The sequence below is a fragment of the Actinia tenebrosa genome, unplaced genomic scaffold (genome assembly GCF_029948245.1).
Source record: "Actinia tenebrosa isolate PJP-AT-01 unplaced genomic scaffold, QUT_ActTen_1.0 PGA_scaffold9__36_contigs__length_13948895, whole genome shotgun sequence".
NCBI lineage: Eukaryota > Metazoa > Cnidaria > Anthozoa > Actiniaria > Actiniidae > Actinia > Actinia tenebrosa.
The window spans coordinates 6,823,397-6,843,961 of record NW_028292586.1 but is presented as its reverse complement, the minus strand read 5'-3'; the positions used below and the strand labels follow the sequence as shown (position 1 = coordinate 6,843,961).

General features: G+C 38.7%; 2 protein-coding genes across 3 annotated transcripts in view; one reads left to right on the top strand and one right to left on the bottom strand.

Annotated features, from left to right (window-relative positions):
- Positions 1 to 76: 76 nt before the first annotated feature.
- LOC116296178 (protein SLC31A2) lies at positions 77 to 8,593 on the top strand. Of its 2 annotated transcripts, none has more exons than XM_089024651.1 (5): positions 77 to 287; positions 365 to 715; positions 5,403 to 5,472; positions 6,739 to 6,979; positions 7,410 to 8,593. In XM_089024651.1, exons 2-5 carry the CDS (start codon positions 641 to 643, stop codon positions 7,618 to 7,620), a joined length of 597 nt encoding a protein of 198 aa, XP_088880777.1. In that variant the 5' UTR covers positions 77 to 287; positions 365 to 640; the 3' UTR covers positions 7,621 to 8,593. The 2 variants fall into 2 exon arrangements, with proteins under 2 accessions (XP_088880777.1, XP_088880776.1); XM_089024650.1 differs by having other exon boundaries at positions 78 to 287; positions 626 to 715.
- Positions 8,481 to 20,565, bottom strand: part of LOC148904631 (uncharacterized protein C05D11.1-like) — a 12,729-nt gene continuing 644 nt past the window's right edge. The window contains exons 2-16 of the mRNA XM_089024451.1: positions 19,654 to 19,797; positions 18,506 to 18,706; positions 17,260 to 17,362; positions 16,589 to 16,719; positions 15,821 to 15,939; positions 15,245 to 15,306; positions 14,345 to 14,430; positions 13,811 to 13,968; positions 13,241 to 13,421; positions 12,780 to 12,829; positions 12,263 to 12,356; positions 11,644 to 11,760; positions 9,896 to 9,939; positions 9,585 to 9,737; positions 8,481 to 8,916 (exon numbers count right to left, since the gene is read on the bottom strand). Coding sequence (XP_088880577.1) covers positions 8,862 to 8,916; positions 9,585 to 9,737; positions 9,896 to 9,939; positions 11,644 to 11,760; positions 12,263 to 12,356; positions 12,780 to 12,829; positions 13,241 to 13,421; positions 13,811 to 13,968; positions 14,345 to 14,430; positions 15,245 to 15,306; positions 15,821 to 15,939; positions 16,589 to 16,719; positions 17,260 to 17,362; positions 18,506 to 18,706; positions 19,654 to 19,797 — 1,698 coding nt within the window. The 3' untranslated portion in view covers positions 8,481 to 8,861. The remainder of the gene's footprint in view (positions 8,917 to 9,584; positions 9,738 to 9,895; positions 9,940 to 11,643; positions 11,761 to 12,262; positions 12,357 to 12,779; positions 12,830 to 13,240; positions 13,422 to 13,810; positions 13,969 to 14,344; positions 14,431 to 15,244; positions 15,307 to 15,820; positions 15,940 to 16,588; positions 16,720 to 17,259; positions 17,363 to 18,505; positions 18,707 to 19,653; positions 19,798 to 20,565) is intronic.

Below are 20,565 nucleotides of genomic sequence, written 5' to 3'. Positions count from 1 at the left end.
TTCCACTTAGTGACGTTAAATCAGCTTAATCGGCTATGCTCGATATTATTTTTCTGTTGGCAAAATTCCTCTGCCATTTTAGTGACTTCGATCACGCAATATATATCCCAGCAGACACGTGATAAACCTTTTTGTTTCGTTATGCGCGAAAAGCATGATAGAATTCAGTAATAGATTCCTTTTTGCACGCACGCACGAGTAGCTTGCCTCGGATTAAGTGGCATTAGCATATAAGTAAGTGACGCTAATTTAAATTCAGTTCGTCGAGTTTCAGAGCAAGCTACCGGGTAAGTCAGATCGCTTCAACTTTCAATATATTTTTCTAGATATGAGTAACGCTTTATTTTTGCTTCGCTTTTTTTAGATTTCGAACAACTCGCATATCCAACTCGCAACTAGCAACTAGATTCTAGCTTAGCTTTATGTACGTAAGAAGAGAATAAAGTTCTGAAACCGTAGCTTGTCATATTTCGTTTATTGACGAAACACTTTTACAGTCGTCTATTGATTCGCCTGGAATTGGTCCAGCGTCTATACAAACGTCACTTCTTTCAACATTTATAAGACAAAGTGCACCGCTTCCCATTCCCACACTGAAGAGATATCTTATACTTCTATACATCAGAAATATACGTACCTAATGCTGATGATTAACAAGATGCGGATAAATTCCACAATGGCTCCGTCTCTAAACGGCTTTTGCACGCAATGCATGGTAAGCAGTGTTTGTTAAATTTCATTTTTAAATCTATTTCTGTGACCGGATCTTAGATTTTTACACTACAATATTCACACGATTTTCAATTCTGATATTTATTTTCACGGATGAACTCGGTATTCGAGTCTTTTTTATTTAACTGCAAAAAACTAAAGCCGTAAGAATTATTCATCAGTATTTAAATCGAAAATTAATTTTCTAAGTTAGTAAGAAATAATAACAACAATAAAACTAAAAAAGCGGTGAAGGAAATAGAATTAATAATTAGCATAAATGCTTATTCAAATGAAATTTTTGTCAGGCAAATGAAAAATTACCAAAGTAGAAACGGTAAATCTTGAATAATTCTTGAACAAGACCCTGCTGGCAGGGTAAGCTGGGATACCTGGATACCTGGAGGACCTGGTTTTAACATACATGTAGGATTTAGTTGGTTGAGCTTCCAAAAATACTGATAAAGCATTTCGTGACGTCTCAAAGTAGTGATAAACCAAACCCTGATTGGAATGGTTTACTAGTATCAGGGTCTCGAAGAATCTAAAGCAGGAAAAAAAAAAAAAAAAAAAAAAAAAAGTTGCAAAATTTCGAACGACAGTGTTAAAAGCCGCTTGCAGGCACAGCGTTTATGCCATACTAATCAAAAAACTCAATCTGGAACTCCAATTCCAGTTCCGGGATCCTGATTTTGGCATACGTAATTAGCTTGTTGTTATGCAACGTCTCAAAAGCATGCACATTCGCACGGGTCTCTTTAAAATCAAAATGCTTCATGTAAAACGTAAATAGAGGATATTACTTGGGCGCGCGGAGATACGAAATTTATCTTTGAGTGTTGAAAAGATCTCTCAAGAGTGAGCGCAGCGAACGAGTGAGAGATTTTCAACACGAGAAGATAAATTTCGTATCTCCAAGCGCCCATGTAATATTCTGTTTATTATATAATTATCAATGAAGTATGTTTTGGCTTTTTCAGGCAATTCTTTCCGTGTATTTTCGAATAGCCATCGCAATGGTGTTATTTTCACGTGTGAAGATATCAATTTTTCGAAATAGAGAAAAATAGATATTTCATTGGTAATTATATAATAAATACAGGCTAATATTTGCTCAAACCCTCTCTCATAATTGCTTTACATTTTATAATTTTATAATTTATCGATATTTTTTAATGAATAGCCATTTTTTTGAAAAAAGATTAAGGCCCCGTCCACACGTATCCGGAAATTTTTGTATCCGCAAATTATTTTTTGCGGATACGAAAATGTTCGCGTCCACACGCAGCGTATTCGAATCGTTTTCACCGTCCACACGTATCCGTTTTTGTAAAATTTGCGGATACGGTCACAAAAATTTCCGGACACGTGTGGACGCAACCCGTATCCGTAAAAAAAAAATTTGCGGGTACAAAAATTTCCGGATACGTGTGGACGGGGCCTAAAGGAGATCATATACGCTTCGAACGGAGATCCAGCCCTGGAATGTGCGTAGAAAATTATTTATTTTGCTTCTTAAATCAAATAGAATCTTAAAATAAATATTGCTATGTTCCTTTGTGAGTAGACTTTGAAGCCAAAACATTTAATATAAATACATAAATATAGGTTATAAGACTATATTGTAAAGTTCAAGAGAATATTAACGAGTCATACTGAATGAAATATTTGTTTACTATCGCTTATCGTAATTCTGACTCTTTTGAAAACCTGTTCTCCTCATCGATCTTCGCTTGTTCGTGCAGAAAATACTGTTCGAGTAGATGAATCATGAATAGTTAACCAAAACAAGCTTTTGCCCATGAAGTTCATCGTAAATTCTTAGAAATAATCGCTTCGAAATTCTCGGTATCAGTTCTCGGCTTGAAATCTTTTTTTACGAAATTCATAAATAATATTTCTAGTTCTGCTGTATTGAATTACGGCGGTCAACGAAATAGAGCATGCGTAGATTTAAACCTGTGCCACGTGATATGCTAGCTCCACCCTCTCTAAATCACTTGACAACATAGTGACATTGATTGACATCTGGTACATGATAATTGATTGGACTACAGACGGGAACCCTATAGCAGATACCCGCAAAGGTCTCTTGGGTAAGTTCCTGAAGACCCCTGGGTAATTATTGCGCAACTTTGCCATTTTGTCGAGGAGAAAAAGACAAAAAAAAAAAAAAAAAAAGCCATTTTATAGCTGGTATACCACAGGTATCCCAGCAATAATTGGTGAGTGAAACTAAAATGGTTATGAAATCTTGAACTTTTTTAAAAGGACAAAGGCAAAAAAGGGCAATAAAAATGTACCTTTTTGTAGAATAACCAGTAAAATTAGATCCTGTAAACAACTTAAAGTTCAGTCTTATCGAGGATGTATTTTCTTTTGCTTGACACGGTCGAAAGAGGTTCAATGAGTCTTTAAAGGTCAGTGTGAGTGATCCAGATTATCGTGTGGGTTATTCTATTTGTGGTATGGTAAGAATCAAGAGAAACGAAGAGGATGGAAAAGTATACGTGGATAACGGATGCATGGGTATAGAATTGCCATATGAACTGAAATGAAGTAAATGTTGACTTCAGTTTCTATTTTAATAAGTTTAAGTTCGAAATCAAAATGGGCATTAAAGCCCAATTGACTTGGGAAAAAAAAAAAAAAAAAAAAAAAAAAAACCCGAACAAAAAGAAAACGGAAAAACAAAAACAAAACAAAAATCAAACCAAAACAAAAATACCCATGCAAACAGAGCTGCAGCAAAAAGTATCTTTTTAAATGATATTAAAAAAAAAAATAGTTCAAAAGTCAATCAATATGGTTTCGTTGAAGATAAAGAACATTGAGTAAGAGGATATGATTATGTCATTTCCCAGAATACTTTTCGGTCTCAGCTTCTATATGTTCTATGTTTTGAACCTGGCAATGGTTTTGCAATAGGACGTTTCCACGATGGCGTCATTGACCTCTACTACCAGAGTCCCTTGCACGCTTTCTTTTGTTCAGTTAATTAGCACCAATTGTCTTATTATTCTCATGAGGGAATACAAAATTAAATAAGAAAGAAAATTGGCGAAGCATCTTGGTAGTGGGAGTCAAATGACACCATCATGCAAACGTAGTGTTGAGTGTATAACGGTAACTAACGCCAGCGACAATCTGTCATTCATCGTATTATAATTAGCCAAGTATTCATGGTGGATGGCTATATTTGGAATCTATTTACCATAACTGAAGTTAAATTTAGATGGCAGAATCAAGAGCTAAGAAGATAGAGTGCAAACATTGATGTAAGGAATCGTTCATTCTATAATGAGAGTAGGGTGGGGTGGGTGAGTAGTCAAATAAACTACTGCGGGAGAGAGGGTCAGGTTCAGTTTGCACTAGGTTTTTTTCTTAAATAAAATCTAGATGTTGGTTTTAATTTCTCAGTTTTTCTAATAGAAATAAATGGTTAACGTTTTAATTCTTATTTAGAAATGGGTCAATGATTCAGACGTGTATTCTTTATTTATTTCATTTATTTGTCCTTTTTCAATAGCGAGTCCTTTTCATTCAATCGTGGTAGCCACAATGTGAAAAATCAGTAAAGATCCTAACATTGCAAGGGCTTTACACAGGGAAAACTTAGCGTACTTAAAGCCACAAATTCTAGCGCTGCTTGGCGTTTCTATTAGTATGATCTGATTCAGTCACCCGAGCCTGACGTCAGCGATAATTTATTCCTAATTTAATAAATTTACTAATTTACTAAATTACTAAAAGTTTGTTTTTCAATTTCACTATGACAACCTTTTTGCAAGAAGGCATAACTGGAAAATGCAGCATAAATGATGAAGCAAATGCCGTCGTTAAAAAGTGCGCGCACGCGACTTCTTTTGTATTTTCCTGTTAGTGCTAGGTCCAATTTAATATTAAGCCTTTAGATAATTTATGCGATGCATTTGACGAATCAACACCTATTTTTCTGATCTTTGCTTGAGTTCTGTGCGACTCTTTCAGTCGAATTTAAGTTATTTTTGTCAAATTCAATTGAGTTGCACTTGTCATGTACAAAAAAACAACTAGTTTTAAGAGCGCGGGTCTATGGAATTACGCTATAGTTAAAAAAAAAAATATCATGTACGAAATCACGTTCTGTACGTTCTTGGCTTCATAAGATGCTGGTGCTGATATTGTTACGAAAAAAAAGACGCTTTGGAATAAAAATACGTTCTTGGCTTCATTAGATGCTCAGGGTGCTAATATTGTTACAAAAAAAGAAGACGCTTTGGAATAAAAATACAATCATTCAATATTTACCACCATATTGATATATTGAATTAGCTTTTGGCGTGAGCAAGTGCTTTTGGAATGATCAAAGGAGAGAAAAGAAAGTAATTAAGCAAAAGAAAGAGAAAGAAAAATTAAGAAATAAGTAACAAAAAAAAACAAAAACAAAAACAAAAACAAAAACAACAACAACAAGAACAACGACAAAAAAACACACAGCAACAACAACAACAACAACAACGAAAAACAAAACAAACTGAAAACAAAAACAAACAAAACAAACAAACAAAAACAAAAAAGGAAAAAGAAAGAGAAGTATATATTCAAGAAGAAACATAAATGATATATACACACACACACACACACACACACACACACACACATATATATATATATATAAAGATAATTCCTTTTCTTTTTTCATTTTCCAGGCATATTTCAAAGTCAGCAATACAAACGTGACATTGCTTTTCGAAGGGTGGAATATATCGTCATCAGCAGGCATGATATTTTTTATCATAGTATTTATGTACAGCTGTTTCAAAAAAAAGTAGGTGAAGCTTTTGCTGCATTTGGCATACCAACTGAGCGCACTATGGGGGACGTGAATACCATCTGCAAAAAGTCAAAACGACATTTTTCATGGTCCTAAACGTTGATAAAAGATAAAAGACATATTTTCCCGGTAACAGCAACAAAGCGGCTGTCCGCCATTTTGGATTATCGCTGGAGGTGATTATCGTGTGATAGTGTGAGTTTCTCGATCAATCAGCGAACGAGATTTTCAATAATCACCTGTGTATTTTTACTAAAAAACATTACTTCAAGGTATTATAGTCCAACAAGCACAATGCCGTAGCCACCACTTGCACAGTGGCCCGGTGCTTTAAAAAGGTGGTCTTTTTTATAATTATTTGATAAATATTTTTTACAAGAGGGAAAAAATGGTTCTGAAGGTAAAAAGTGATGCGGTTAAAACCAGACCAACTATGCTGATGGCTATGGCCCTGCGCATGCAAGCATGCTTGCAAGATGCAAGATGCAAGATGCAAGATGCAAGATGGAAGATGGAAGATGGAAGATGGAAGATGGAAGATGCAAGATGCAAGATGCAAGATGCAAGATGCAAGATACAGTATGGAAGATGGAAGATGGAAGATGGAAGATGGAAGATGGAAGATGGAAGATGGAAGATGGAAGATGGAAGATGGAAGATGGAAGATGGAAGATGGAAGATGGAAGATGGAAGATGGAAGATGGAAGATGGAAGATGGAAGATGGAAGATGGAAGATGGAAGATGGAAGATGGAAGATGGAAGATGGAAGATGGAAGATGCAAGATGCAAGATGGAAGATGGAAGATGCGAGATGCAAGATGCAAGATGCGAGATGCAAGATGCAAGATGCAAGACGCAAGATGCAAGATGCAAAAGATGCAAGATGTGGCAGAACTTCACTGCCTTTTTCGAAATAGCTGTATAGTCTTGAGAACATGATTTCCTACAGCTTACTCAAAATTAACTAAGAGCTCTTTCTCATATATTTCTTTTGCATGATTATTTTTGCGCTTTGAAACGTTTATGTGTTTGTTTGTCACGCCACCATCGCCATTTATTATATTTTGGCCACACAATACTACAGTAACGTAATCATTTCTTTATTCTAATCTTCATTTTTTTCAATCCTTGCACAATTCACTGTGAATATCGATACGTGAGCGACTCAGCAATGGCCAAATTGTCACGCAATCTTCTCAATCTTTTTCAGTATTGGTCGGTTCTTGTATAGGAGTGTTTTTCCTCTCGATTTTGAGCGAATGTGTTCGCTCCATGAGGATAAGACTGTACATGTCCAGCAATAAACAAAGCGTGAAAATAACGCCACAGTCTCCTGCAGGAAGCGAAGTGAACTCCAGAAAAAACGTAGCTTCCAACGAGTCTCTGAACTTTGGAAGTACGGAGACGTTACAGCCTGCTCAACGAGGGAAGACAGAAAGGAAACAAGAACAGTACGTATAAAAATGAATAACAATAAAAGAAAGAAAAAACTTCCCTTCCCTTCCCATTTTCCCTTCCTCTTCCCATATTTTTCTTTCCTCTCCTTAGTTCTTCACACCTTTCCTTTTAAAACGAGAGCAAAAAAAAAAAAAAAAAAAAAAGAAAAAAAAAAATTAAAGAGGAAGCCTGCATGCTAGAAGGTGCAAGCAAAGGAATGAGGATCGATGGAAAGAGCTAAAAAAGAGACTTGGTCGAAGAATAGATTGAAATTTCGAAGTTAGGCGGAGCTAGAGCAAAGCTTAAGGAACAAGAGATTTATTACAGAAGGAAAAAAAGATGAAATGAAAGTGAAGATAAAGGAGAGTCGAATTCAAGAGATAAAATCTGATTAGTGCGTGTATTTGTTTGAGCAAACCGTCAATATTATTATTCTATTTGCAGTCCCTTTACTATACGACACGTGATTCAAGTCCTCCTTCACGTCGTTCAGCTAGTCTTGGGTTACCTGTTGATGCTCATTGTCATGACCTTCAACGTCTGGCTTGGGATAGCTGTGGTGCTCGGGCTAGGGACTGGGTATTTTATGTGTAACCGTTCTGTTCTATCAGTCTTGACTACTAATGTTTCAATCCCCATGAAAATCGTTCAATAATCACACGCCAAAACATTTAGTTATTATTGGTATTTATTTGGGTCGAAACAACGACTTAGATAGTTAATTTGCACGTATCAATTAAACGACAGTTGTATGACTGTAAAAATAATATTGTATTTATATTAAATAATAGGTGAGTCTTTTATATTTTCGTTTTCACCAGATTTGAGTAAAAATCAAAATGTGATGCAATACACCCATACATAATGCTCGACTAAACACCATTTCGTCGAGCATGCGCAGTAATAATTACATAATTCCGGTGACGTCAAATATTATACTTCTCTGTTTTCGAGTGTTCGCTGGCAAGCGCAACAACACTAAGCTTTTCAACTCGGCTTATTCCTTTGAAATTCAGTCTTGGACGACGGAGGTAAGCGAAGAAAAAGAAAGAAAAGGAAAGGAGTGAAAATAACTGAAAAGAAAAAGAAAGGACGGATGGATGGATGGATTTACGGGCAAGAAAAGGAGCCATAGAGGGAAGTAGAAAACTGGGATGGAAAGAGTGAAAGAAATAAGTGAAAGAAGGTGGTCGGGGATTCGCCTGCTCGCAATTTCTAATCAATTACGTGCGAAAATTAGTGTAATTTAATTAAGGTAGAACATTTGAAATATTTCATTTTTGAAACTTTTTTTAGTCGTGACTTGTTCATTGAAATACGTGATTTACATACAAAGTTTTCTACCTTTTCTTCAGGTATTTAATACGAAACCATAAAACTTCAAAAAAACGAAAAACACATTGTATATAGAATTTAGCAATGCATCGAGAACATGGTGCATCATGGTTTGATCGTGGATCCATTCATGTAGGGTTAGTCTAGAGTCCAAATGTTAACTTACAATAAATTCACAGATTTCAATTTTAGATTTTAATTCATTCATATTTGAATAACGTAAATTATCAAGGGGGAAACTGATGTAAAATACCATAAGTAACTTATGATAATAAACAGCGGTTACAGTTTTATTTGTCTCATTGAGTGTCTGTGTGTTGTGCACATACCCCCCGCATTAATGCAGTTTGAAAATGGTGAAATTAAATAGTTTTGGGCTTCCCGTGGTGAAATTGAGAGTAGGACCGGAAACTACCTATCCCACAAAGCCATTATCGACAAGAAGTCTAAACACCTATGCCGAGAAGTGTCGTGTGTCATAGTGATTGTAGTGTAAGGAATATCATTTGTTATTATATTAGATATACTAAATAATAAATCATTAGATGGGATCAATGTATATCACCACTTGAATTCTTCCTCGAGGGAGGACACGACAATCAGATCTTTGTTAAGCCTAGAATAGAATTCAATGACGTGTGAATAAAAGTACAAAAACCTTAAAACCGATGTGAAAGAGAGGTCCAAGGGATGGTCACAAAGCGGGACTGGACGGTTAGACCCCCAGGTCACAAAGCGGGACTGGACGGTTAGACCCCCAGGTCACAACGCGGGACTGGACGGTTAGACCCCCAGGTCACAACGCGGAACTGGACGGTTAGACCCCCAGGTCACAACGCCGGACTGGACGGTTAGACCTCCAAGTCACAACGCGGGACTGGACGGTTAGACCCCCAGGTCACAACGCGGAACTGGACGGTTAGACCCCCAGGTCACAACGCGGGACTGGACGGTTAGACCTCCAAGTCACAACGCGGGACTGGACGGTTAGACCCCCAGGTCACAACGCGGAACTGGACGGTTAGACCCCCAGGTCACAACGCGGGACTAGACGGTTAGACCTCCAAGTCACAACGCGGGACTGGACGGTTAGACAAACGGGTCACAATGACGGTTTGCACGGTTAGACCCGCATGTCGCAATGCCGGACTGCACGCCTAGACAAGAGGGTCACAATGCACGACTTCCGTCCCATTGCCCACTGTCCTTGTGTTACTACTGTACTACTATAGAATACGATGAGGAAGATAATTTACGACATTTATAACACCATTCACCACATACTTTCCGAGTCCTTCTCTGATCTCTTCTACTTTCGATGGGTGACAACACACAGCACACCGTGACGTCAGAGGGTCAAACAAAGGGGCGATGTACTTCTGCCCCACGCGGTCCAGATCATGAATCGTTACCTTGGAAACCCTCTCGAGTAGGTTTCTGAGATTGAACGTAATAACAGATAATTAGGGTGATGACAAAGTCTTTTCCTGGTCTACAGGCAGCCCGAGTAAGTGCATATTGTTTTCTTGAATATTAGACAGAGCCCGAGTAATCATTCTATACTGATACGCTTCCTTGGTATCAAAAAGTCGTACCTGTTATATCCTGATCCAACATTCCTGAAAGGTGCAATCATACTCTGCAAAGACAAAGACGCAAATGTTGTCATACAGTAGTTTAGTATGGGGCCATGAACTCCCATACCTCCCCTTCCTCTCTTTCACACGTTTTCCCCTACTTCTTTAGTCAAAAAAGATTGTAATGAGTACTTTATTTGTGAAAAATCAGTAGACAGTACGATAGTAACTAACTAAAGAAGAGCAATGCAGGACTTAGGACAGCAACTAGACCCGTGGGCCACAATGTGAGAACAGCAACTAGACCCATGGGTTACAATGTGAGTACAGCAGCTAGGCCCATGGGTCACAATGTGAGGACAGCAGCTAGACCCATGGTTTACAATGTGAGGGCAGCAACTAGACCCATGGATCACAATGTGAGGACAGCAGCTAGACCCATGGGCTACAATGCGAGTACAGCAGCTAGGCCCATGGGTCACAATGTGAGGACTGCAGCTAGACCCAAGGTTTACAATGTGAGGGCTGCAACTAGGCCCATGGGTCACTATGTGAGGACAGCAGCTAGGCCCATGGGTCACAATGTGAGGACAGCAGCTAGACCCATGGGTGACAATGTGAGTACAGCAGCTAGGCCCATGGGTCACAATGTGAGGACAGCAACTAGGCCCATGGGTCACAATGTGAGGGCAGCAACTAGGCTCATGGGTTACGATGTGAGGACAGCAGCTAGACCCATGGTTTACAATGTGAGGGCAGCAACTACACCCATGGATCACAATGTGAGGACAGCAGCTAGACCCATGGTTTACAATGTGAGGGCAGCAACTAGGCCCATGCGTCACAATGTGAGTACAGCAGCTAGGCCCATGGTTTACAATGTGAGGGCAGCAACTAGGCCCATGCGTCACAATGTGAGGGCAGCAACTAGGCCCATGGATCACAATGTGAGTACAGCAGCTAGACCCATGGTTTACAATGTGAGGGCAGCAACTAGGCCCATGCGTCACAATGTGAGGCCAGCAACTAGGCCCATGGATCACAATGTGAGTACAGCAGCTAGGCCCATGGTTTACAATGTGAGGGCAGCAACTAGGCCCATGGGTTACAATGTGAGGGCAGCAACTACACCCATGGATCACAATGTGAGTACAGCAGCTAGGCCCATGGGTCACAATGTGAGGGCAGCAACTAGGCCCATGGGTTACAATGTGAGGACAGCAGCTAGACCCATGTGTAGACGACAATTATTTGATTTCCTAATTAGCGTAGGTTATTAGTATTCATAAGTTGAAAATTATGGGATGTAAGCCGGGACAGGCAGCAAGACGATCGTAATACGTACACCATATGGTATGTTAAGATTATATTTGATTTTCCGTAAGATATAGGCTTTTAATTTGTAACTTTTTATTTCTAGTGAACCTCGTAATTATAAATCTGTCTATTGTGAATGAAATAACTGAAGAACATCAAGATTATTGAGAATTAGATCGCTGATATAATCGACGAGCGTTTTGCATTGTGTACCCTTTACTGAACCGATGTCCCCACCGAATGCAAGAAGATGTCCGCTACACCATGGTTTACAATGTGAGGGCAGCAACTAGGCCCATGGGTCACTGTGAGGACAGCCACTAGGCCCATGGGTCACAATGTGAGGACAGCAGCTAGACCCATGGGTCACTATGTGAGGGCAGCAACTAGGCCCATGAAGTACAGTACTTTCATACTGCCTAAGATAATGCGATATATGTCCTACTAACCTGATAAGCAGTTGATGAAACGCTTTTCTCGCGGTTAATAATCCCAAAAATGACGCTACTAATAGCAGCCTCCAAATCGCTTGAGTCAAAAAGGGTCTGGCCTGAGAGATATCCATCCTAAGAAACGATAAAACAAAAATAGTTTGGACCGCAGAAAGAGTATACAATACAATACAATACAATATATATATATATATACACACACCGAATCCCTAAAACTTTGACAATTTAGCGATATATATACATATATATGTATCCCCTTTTTCCTATTATCTTTCCTTGAAAATCCAGGTATGACAATAGAAAAAAGGGGGTTACACATATATGTATATATATCTTTAAAGTGTCAAAGTTTTAGCGATTCGGTGTATATATATATATATATAATCGAAATAATAATAAATTACTAGGTAAGCTATAAGGCCTTCGATACTGCCCCATTTCTACTTCAAGTTTATGGTTGCTAATTCTTAATTTCGTTAGCGCCACTCAGTGCTAAGAAGGTAGTATATTAATAGTATATCCTCGTTCTTCGCCGCAGGCCAGAAGAAACGGAGGCTCTGAGTACGAGATTGGGAATAACATTAAGATGTAGTTTACGTAGCAAGTACGTACTCACCACGATCTCTTTGGTTTTCTCGTATGCCTTGACAAGATGTGTTGAACGCGCCAACATGAATATCAACGACCCTTGACCTGGGTCTACACGCATGCTATACAAACCCAAAACAGATATAACAAACGTGTCAATTTATATCTTGCGCTACATAATAAATGCGATTATCACCATGAACATCAACAACGGAGCTCAACAACGGTTATTACAATAACGCGTTACCACACTTATCACTACCACAATCCTTGTTACTATCATCATTCCATTCTCGTACACAAACCCTTCTTAGTTTTCTACGAAAAAATTGATTTTTTACTGAGAAGGGTCTAGATATAAGAATGTTTTAATTTATAAACACCATTACCACCACCAATATCATCGTTCTTCTTGCCAGGTCAAATATAAGCTAAACATTATTTTTGTCTTCGTTGCGTAATCCCTTTCTAGTTGTTTACTGTTATCTCCTTTGCACCAAATGTTTCAGTTACCTAAATTGTTCCTCATGAGAGCTATGCATTACCTGTAACTGTAACTGAGCCCTAATCCTCTGACCTGACGCCAAATAGGACCCTTGGGGAGAGAAAAATGGAAAACAAATCAAAATACAAAATGAATGACGGACGGATGGATGAGAAGATGGAATAAAGGATTAATTAGATGGATGGCTGAAAATGCGAGGATGGATGAATGGATGGATGGATAGCTGAGAATTCAAGGATGGATGGATGGATGGATGGATAGCTGAGAATGCATGGATGGATGGATTGATTGATGGATGGATGGATAGCTGAGAATTCAAGGATGGATGGATGGATAGCTAAGAATGCAAGGATGGATGAATTTATTGATTGATGGATGGATGGATAGCTGAGAATGCAAGGATGGATGGATGGGATAAACAAACTGCTAGACACATAAATGACATTAAGAATACTTATGCGAATAAAGTGACCAAGTATCCATAACACATCAAGCCCTCACCTCTAGGGTAATCAAGCACTCCAGGTATACCATAATAGAAGCCAAGTCCTCATGATCATATGTATTGATACACGGCGAGACTTGTGTTAGATATGACGATTCGACTGAGCCCACGCCAACAATCTTCCCGTGGACCAGCGGTTTTGTAATGAAGGTGCTGGTAGAAGGGACGCTAGGTAAACTGGACAAAAATCAAGACTGATTAGCTGTCGAAAATTGTCGGGAATGACTAGAAATCATCGTAATCCTCGTCAAACACCATCAAGACCATTTTGAAGCAAATCTTCATTTTCTCAAAATCCCCCTTACCCCTAACGCAATATTTTCAGCATTGATTTTACATTAAGTGAAGAGTGCGCCTCGTTTTTTCAACTCACTTTTCGGTGTTTGGAAATCGGAGGAAGAACTCTCTCAAGTGTTTGAAATATTACATATCATCTACTATCATCAGCAACATCAACCATCAGCATCATCATCATAACTTCTGGTAGTATTTTTACTACTAACATCACAGTACTTTTATTAGTCAATAATCTTGCTCATCATTGTCTTTCGAGTAAACATAGTTACCTTGTTGGTATGGTAACCGCAGATGTTTCCGCCGAAAATGTTGCTTTCCATACGTCACCAGCGTTGCTAGGCAATTTCTTGGCATCAGCAGCCACGTGAACACGAATATTTGATAGCTTCGTCAGCACATTTCTTAGAGCTTCTACTTTATCTATGACCTGGAAAAAATAGCGGGAAGTAAATTGGGGACGTGACGGTATTGTGTCACACCATCACACCATTAGCCTGCGTTGTGTAGGGGTCAGAGGTAGTTACAAAAAGAAAAGTCGGTTCTAGTCTGTCCACTGGTGATATGAACTTGTGATTGGCTAAATTGCTGTTAAATATACACGAGACTATTTGTCATTATCGTGCGATGCCCTAGACTAAAGATTCTAATTTAAAACAGAAAAAAAAAATCATAATAAGACCCCAACCCCCTGTATATCATCCATAAACATTAATTGAAAACAAAGAAATTTTCAAACTGGGTCATTTACTAATACCATCATATGAAACAGTTGTTCCCTGGTTCAAACGTACATATTCACTCACCATTTTAGGATTGGTGTCTAGCTCTTCTACTATCTTGGTAAGAAGAACATGCTGTCTGATCATATTCGCAGTGAAGAGGTTGCTGTCTGAGGAACAAGGATAGAACAATATGCGTTGATGATAAGGACAAAAAACAAGAACGATTTCTTTCGTGCAATAGAGGCTTTGCACCATCACGTGATAGCAGCCATGATAGGAGGCAGGAACAATTGAATCTGGTCTTATCTGATTTACGTGAGAAAGAATTCAGTTTCCCAGGAGAAAAGACTGTATTGTTGTGCCTCCTGTCATGGCTACCATCACGTGATGGTGCAAAGCCTCTATAGACCTTTTTACCCGGATACGGCGGCCATCTTGAATTCTATCGTTTTAATCAAGACATTATGGGATACCGAGGGGCGAACTATTGGAAAATTTATAGACTGCACAGCTGTCAGGATGTAGTTTTATATAACTTTACGCTTTTCAATGACAAGCACATCTAAATAGTAATGAAATTTGGTGGTAGCTGGAACAATACTCGAAACACCAAGACTTCAAATTATATGAAAAAGAAAACTCTGCCACTCTATTGCTTTTGTGAATTTTCTAGGTTTGCCCCCTCCCCATCCCATAATTCAAGATCGGCCGCCGTAAAAGTAAAAAAGTCTGTTAGTCTACTGACACAGGTTGTCTGTTAAAGCTTGTTCGAAAAGTCCAAATTCAAAATAACGCCATCACATGCTTGTTTACATATACTTGATGTTTATTGGTGGACCCCAGCGGATTGACCAATCAGGAAAGAGATTAATTCGGACTTCAAGACAAGCTCTAACAGACTTCGTGCCCAGGGGTAATTTTTCTTTCGGAGTGAGAAACGAGCGCCAGAACTTTACCCCTGAGTTTCCGAGGATGTTTTACCTTTAGAGAAGAGGATGCTATGGAGAAGTGTCTTGGTTACCACACGACCTTCTCTCTTCATACTATATAGATAAAGGACGAAATACTGTAAGGAATGATACTCAAATGAAACAGAAGCAGAAGCATAAACAACGTCAAACCAACGTAGACCGACAAACATATAGGCAGACCATGACAGGCACACACATAGTGACGGCCTATACTGTCCCCTGTCCCCTGAAGACCGTCTCCACCAACCCCCCCCCCCCCCCCCCGATCCCCAGTACATCCCTTGTCTATCCCCTTGTCCTCACTTCCATTATCTACTGTGCTACTGTACTGAAAATCCTTCAACAGGCAGGCATATACACAGGCAGACAGGTAGGCCGAAGCCAGAAGGTAGACAGACAGACAAGCAAATAAGAACCAATATATAACAATAAATAGACAGATATAGATGGGTAGGTACGGTATGTAGAGCGTCAAAAAGAAAATGAAACACGAAAAAAAAAAAAAAAAAAAAACACGAAAAAAAAAAAAACAAACCCTGATAGATTCAACAAAAGAAACAGAAAACAGAATTGATGGCAGACTCACCTTGCAACCTCATTGATCATTTTCTTGGCTACAATATCCAACCTTTCCTTGGTGATAACAGTGTTAAACAAGATGTCGTGCAACCATTTGACTCCTCGTTCATACTTTTCTGCCTCGACCTGTCACAAAAGCAAACATTTTTTAAAGCCCCCTATTATTGTACTACTAGTGGTACGCTAAAAGACTGACATTAATAAAGTTTATTTATTTTCTTATCAGTTATGCAATACACGACCTGAAAATTTGCTGGCAATGACTACTACGTACCCATTACTTCTCTTGAAAAATTTGCCCCGTATCGTAGCAGCAAAGCAGCCCGTCTAAGGCTCATTATATTATATGCAAAAAAACACCTTCAAAGTTATAGTCATTTGACACGTTGTCCGAGATAAGAAAGGATACCTTAGATCCAAAGGTACAGTATGTATTGTGGTCATCATACCTTATATGGTGTTGTTTGTATGAAAGCTAGACCAGTGAAAATAATGTAATGTGGTCTAGCTTGAGTACGAACATTTTTTGTTCATCATACCTAGACCACAATGCACCTAGTTTACCAAGCTCAAAAGAGGTCAAAGCCATACACCAAATTGAAACATGGCGACCAATTTGAATAACTATTGTTCTACGACTGACTAGTCTCGTGTTCACGTCGAAATATAAGAGCTTTTTCACATGTTAGAGAGGCTAATTAGTCTAGAACAATAATTATTCAAATTGTTTGCTATATTTCTATTCGGTGCACAAAGGTCTATTTTGGAGCAATACCTTAAATTTGATGGTAGCAAGCTGTTCAAAGTTACCAGGCATGAAGCGTGAACCTTTTACTCCAATGCAAGCAGAATACCCCAGGGTATCCGCTGTGAGTTCTGCTACAACCTGCTCATAGGGTACCAGGGCTGAAATGTAAAGCGTTATGAAATCAATTATTACACCCATGGATCACACAAGGGTCTGGCAGCAACTGATTATATTCCCTTATGAATAAAAACCTTTGTTTACACTTCAGTAATTTTTTCTGAAGTGCAGGAAAGTGAGGCTACGCCATGATGGATGACTGGAACAAAATATTTGGTCCTTTTTTATTTTGTTATATCATCTAACATGGCGGCCATGGCTTTTTTCTTTGTGCAGCTGACTCAATAGCTACCGTGTTGGATGACTTGAACAAACAATTTTGTCTTGGTTATGTTATGTCATCCAACATGGTGGCCAGGTCTTTTTTCTTTGTGCATGTGACTCCATAGCCACCGTGTTGGTTGACTTCAACATGGCATGTATGTCTTCTTTTATTTTATTTCCATTAGACTGCGAGTGGTCCTACTTGCCCCTCCGGACTCAGTAAAAACAAGTGTTTTGGGATTCCTGTGGACGTGCACAGAGATTTGAACCGAGTAAGCTAATTTTCATGAGAGCCACGTGGGATGCATGCAACCTACTTCCATCTCTTGTCAATGGAGATTCAAATAGAACCTCAAGGAAGAGACTCAGGTATGGTTTGAGGTCATCAGGAAGGACACTGGTGTCAAACAAGGCTGTAATCTGGAAGTGAAAGAAGAGATTATGAGCATTGGTCCACACCAGAAAACAAGGGGATCTACAAGTGGTTTGACAGTTTACATGGTTCAAGGGCAAATCCAGTGGGGCAAAGGGGGCTGAAGCCCCCCCTTCAGTAGAAAAAATGATGCTTTTTTATATTGTTTTCCATTGTGTTGACAGAAGAAACTCGATTAGCCCCCCCCCCCCCCCCATCCAAAAAGTTTGCCGGGAAAGAAGAATTAGGAGAAACAGTTCTACTCTAGCCTCCTTTGGAGGCATCTCTCTTACAGGGTGTATTTTCCTTCCTCCTCACTTGGGATTCCTGCATCACGGGTAGCCCACTACAAGAATTGATGAGAAAGGCTGTAATCAAAAGAGAGATATCTGCGAATGAGGCTAGTTCGACTTGACATACAACACTGAGTTGTGGAATACACCTCATGTACACCATGAAATGTTGGTGTTGTTGTGTGCTGATTGGATGAAGTTAGAATGCATTGTTTTCATATTACACTAGAACTGGCTGGCCTTGTAAGATTACTGTCATCCTAAATGCTAAATACTAAAACTATAATAATGTCATCCATCCATCCATCCATCCATTCATTCATACTCTTGCACATTCAATACCCTTGCACATACTAGTTAGGTTGTCTTCAAAACTTAAATCGCACATTCAAAATGTTTGAGAATGCTAGTTTTTGTGACAATATTGTAATACAATATTTTTCATGTTAACCCTGAAGATGACCGCAGAGGCTGAAAGCTAGGTTGTAACGAAACACAATTCTTGGGTTGATGAAACAAATAATTTTTACATTACTGTTTGTAGTTTCCATCCACACAGTAAATAAATAATAATAATAATATTTTACAACCACCACTCCCTATACGGGGCTCTTCCGTGAGGTTCCCTCCACACGCACTACCACTACATTCTATATTTACAACATATAACACTCAACTCACATGTTGATTTTTATGGAGGGAGGAAACCAGAGAACCTGGAGAAAACCCTCATAGCATAGGAGAGAACAACACATCAAATAAACTGAACAGCAACCCGACCTGTTGGACTCACAGCGGTGAAAGACGATGCGTTAGCTGTGAACGCCACCCATGCTACCCAAATAAACGATAACTTACCTCAACAAACATGGTCATGACATGATCCAGTTGGAAGGCAAATGGGATTTCTTGGACAGGGAACAAACATGTAGAGGCTTCCTGATCAGCTTTAGCAGAGTTGCAGCAATGACGATTGCTGAAGGTTTTGATAGGGTGGAAGTGGATGCTGGATGTTGACGGAACTGGGATACTGCTGACCACTTCTACAGGAGCTGGAATCTGAATGAATGAAAAGTCAAAAATGAAATTATTGAAAGCACGACAAAGGAAAAAATTGAGTGTTAACCATAAGCATATACAGTACATCAACTTATCTAATGATGCCATTTTTGTTATATTGTCAATTATTTAGACATTCTAATTTGAACATCCTGTTGACTATGCCCTCAATTAGGTAACTGAATGTATATCTAGTTGTAAAGTTAATGAATGAATGAATGGATGAAAGGATGAATGAATGGATGAAAGGATGAATGAATGGATGAATGGATGGATGAATGGATGAATGGATGGATGAATGGATGAATGAACGGATGAATGAATGGATGATTAAATTAATGGATGGATGGGTGGATAAATGGATGATGAATGGATGATTTAAATTAATGGATGGATGGGGGATAATGGATAATGGATGAATGGATGGATGAATGAATGGATGAATAAAGAATGGAGAATGGATGGATGATGAATGGATGAATGGATGAATGGATGAACGAATGGATGACTGGATGAATGGATGGATGGAGGGATGAATGAATGAATGGATGAATGAATGAATGGATGAATGAATGAATGGATGAATAAATTAATGGATGGATGGGTGAACAAATGAATGAATGAATGAATGGATGAATGGTAATGAAGAATGAACGGGTGGATGGATGAAGAATGAATGGATGAATTAATGGATGGATGGATGAATGAATGAATGAAATGATGGATGGATGGATGGATGGATGGATGGATGGATGGATGGATGGATGGATGGATGGATAAATGACATTTGAAAAAAGCTTACAAAACAAGTCCTGCTCTGAGACACTGAAACCAAACATTTTGAAAAATCAATATCACAATCTTAAGTCAACTGGCAAGTGACTCCAGCTTTCTAAATATGCAGAAAGACTATGGTCAGTGTGAATGCAGTAAGATAGTAAGTTTACCTCATTGTCATCAGAAGCAGTCTTAAGCCGTTTTGCTTTCTCAGCCAGTCCTTCATCGCCAAGTCTCTTCTTCTGTTCCTCCACTCTTTGCTTCTCTTCTGCTGCCATTGTCTTCATCAGCTGATCACTTGGTTCTCCTATAACCTGGAATTAACAAGCATCATTGCATCATTATTATCAGCTACAACACCATTATTGAATTATCATTACAATTTGTCATCATTATCATTAAATGATCACCATTATCATGGTCTCATCATGAGTGTTTTTATCTGGGTTCTCTGGTCTTTACCCTCTGTAAAAATCAACATGTGAGTTGAGTGTGTGTTGTAAATAGTAAATGTATTGGTATTGCATTTTGAGCAAACTTCACGGAAGAGCCCCTTAAGCTTGGTCCCCACTAGCAAGCATATGCATAAGAGTGTACATCCTCACTGGGAAGTTCAGTGACATAAGCACAAGCATAAGCATAAGAGTGTACATCCTCACTGGGAAATACAGTGACATAAGCAAAGGCATAAGAAGAATGGGATGTTTTGATCCTTATGTCTCTACTTCTGCTTATGTTATGATCATGTTGCCAGTGACGACAAGGCTTTACAGGGAATGATGGATATAAAAAACGCTTCTTAATATTATAACCACTATCTTCATGCCAATGCCAATGTTACGTCTAATTAAATATACACCTACTTGCAAGAACGTTGTCTTACAAAAATAGAACATTAGTGATTTAGTGGGATAGGAATTATATTAAAAAACGAAAGAAGATCACTGAAGCTGAACTTTTTCTCTTCTCTTTTAATGTATTCCTTTCTCATTAAATTACTAATGTTCTAAATTTGTATGACAACATTCTTGCAAGTAGGTGTATACAATTTCACAAGATAGATTTTTGGTTGTTTATAAGAA

Coding starts and splice junctions, on each gene's coding strand:
- LOC116296178 (XM_089024651.1), top strand. CDS start 641: ATGCTGATGATTAACAAGATGCGGATAAATTCCACAATGGCTCCGTCT. Junction 716..5,402: donor GCTTTTGCACGCAATGCATG/GTAAGCAGTGTT, acceptor TTCATTTTCCAG/GCATATTTCAAAGTCAGCAA. Junction 6,980..7,409: donor ACAGAAAGGAAACAAGAACA/GTACGTATAAAA, acceptor TTCTATTTGCAG/TCCCTTTACTATACGACACG.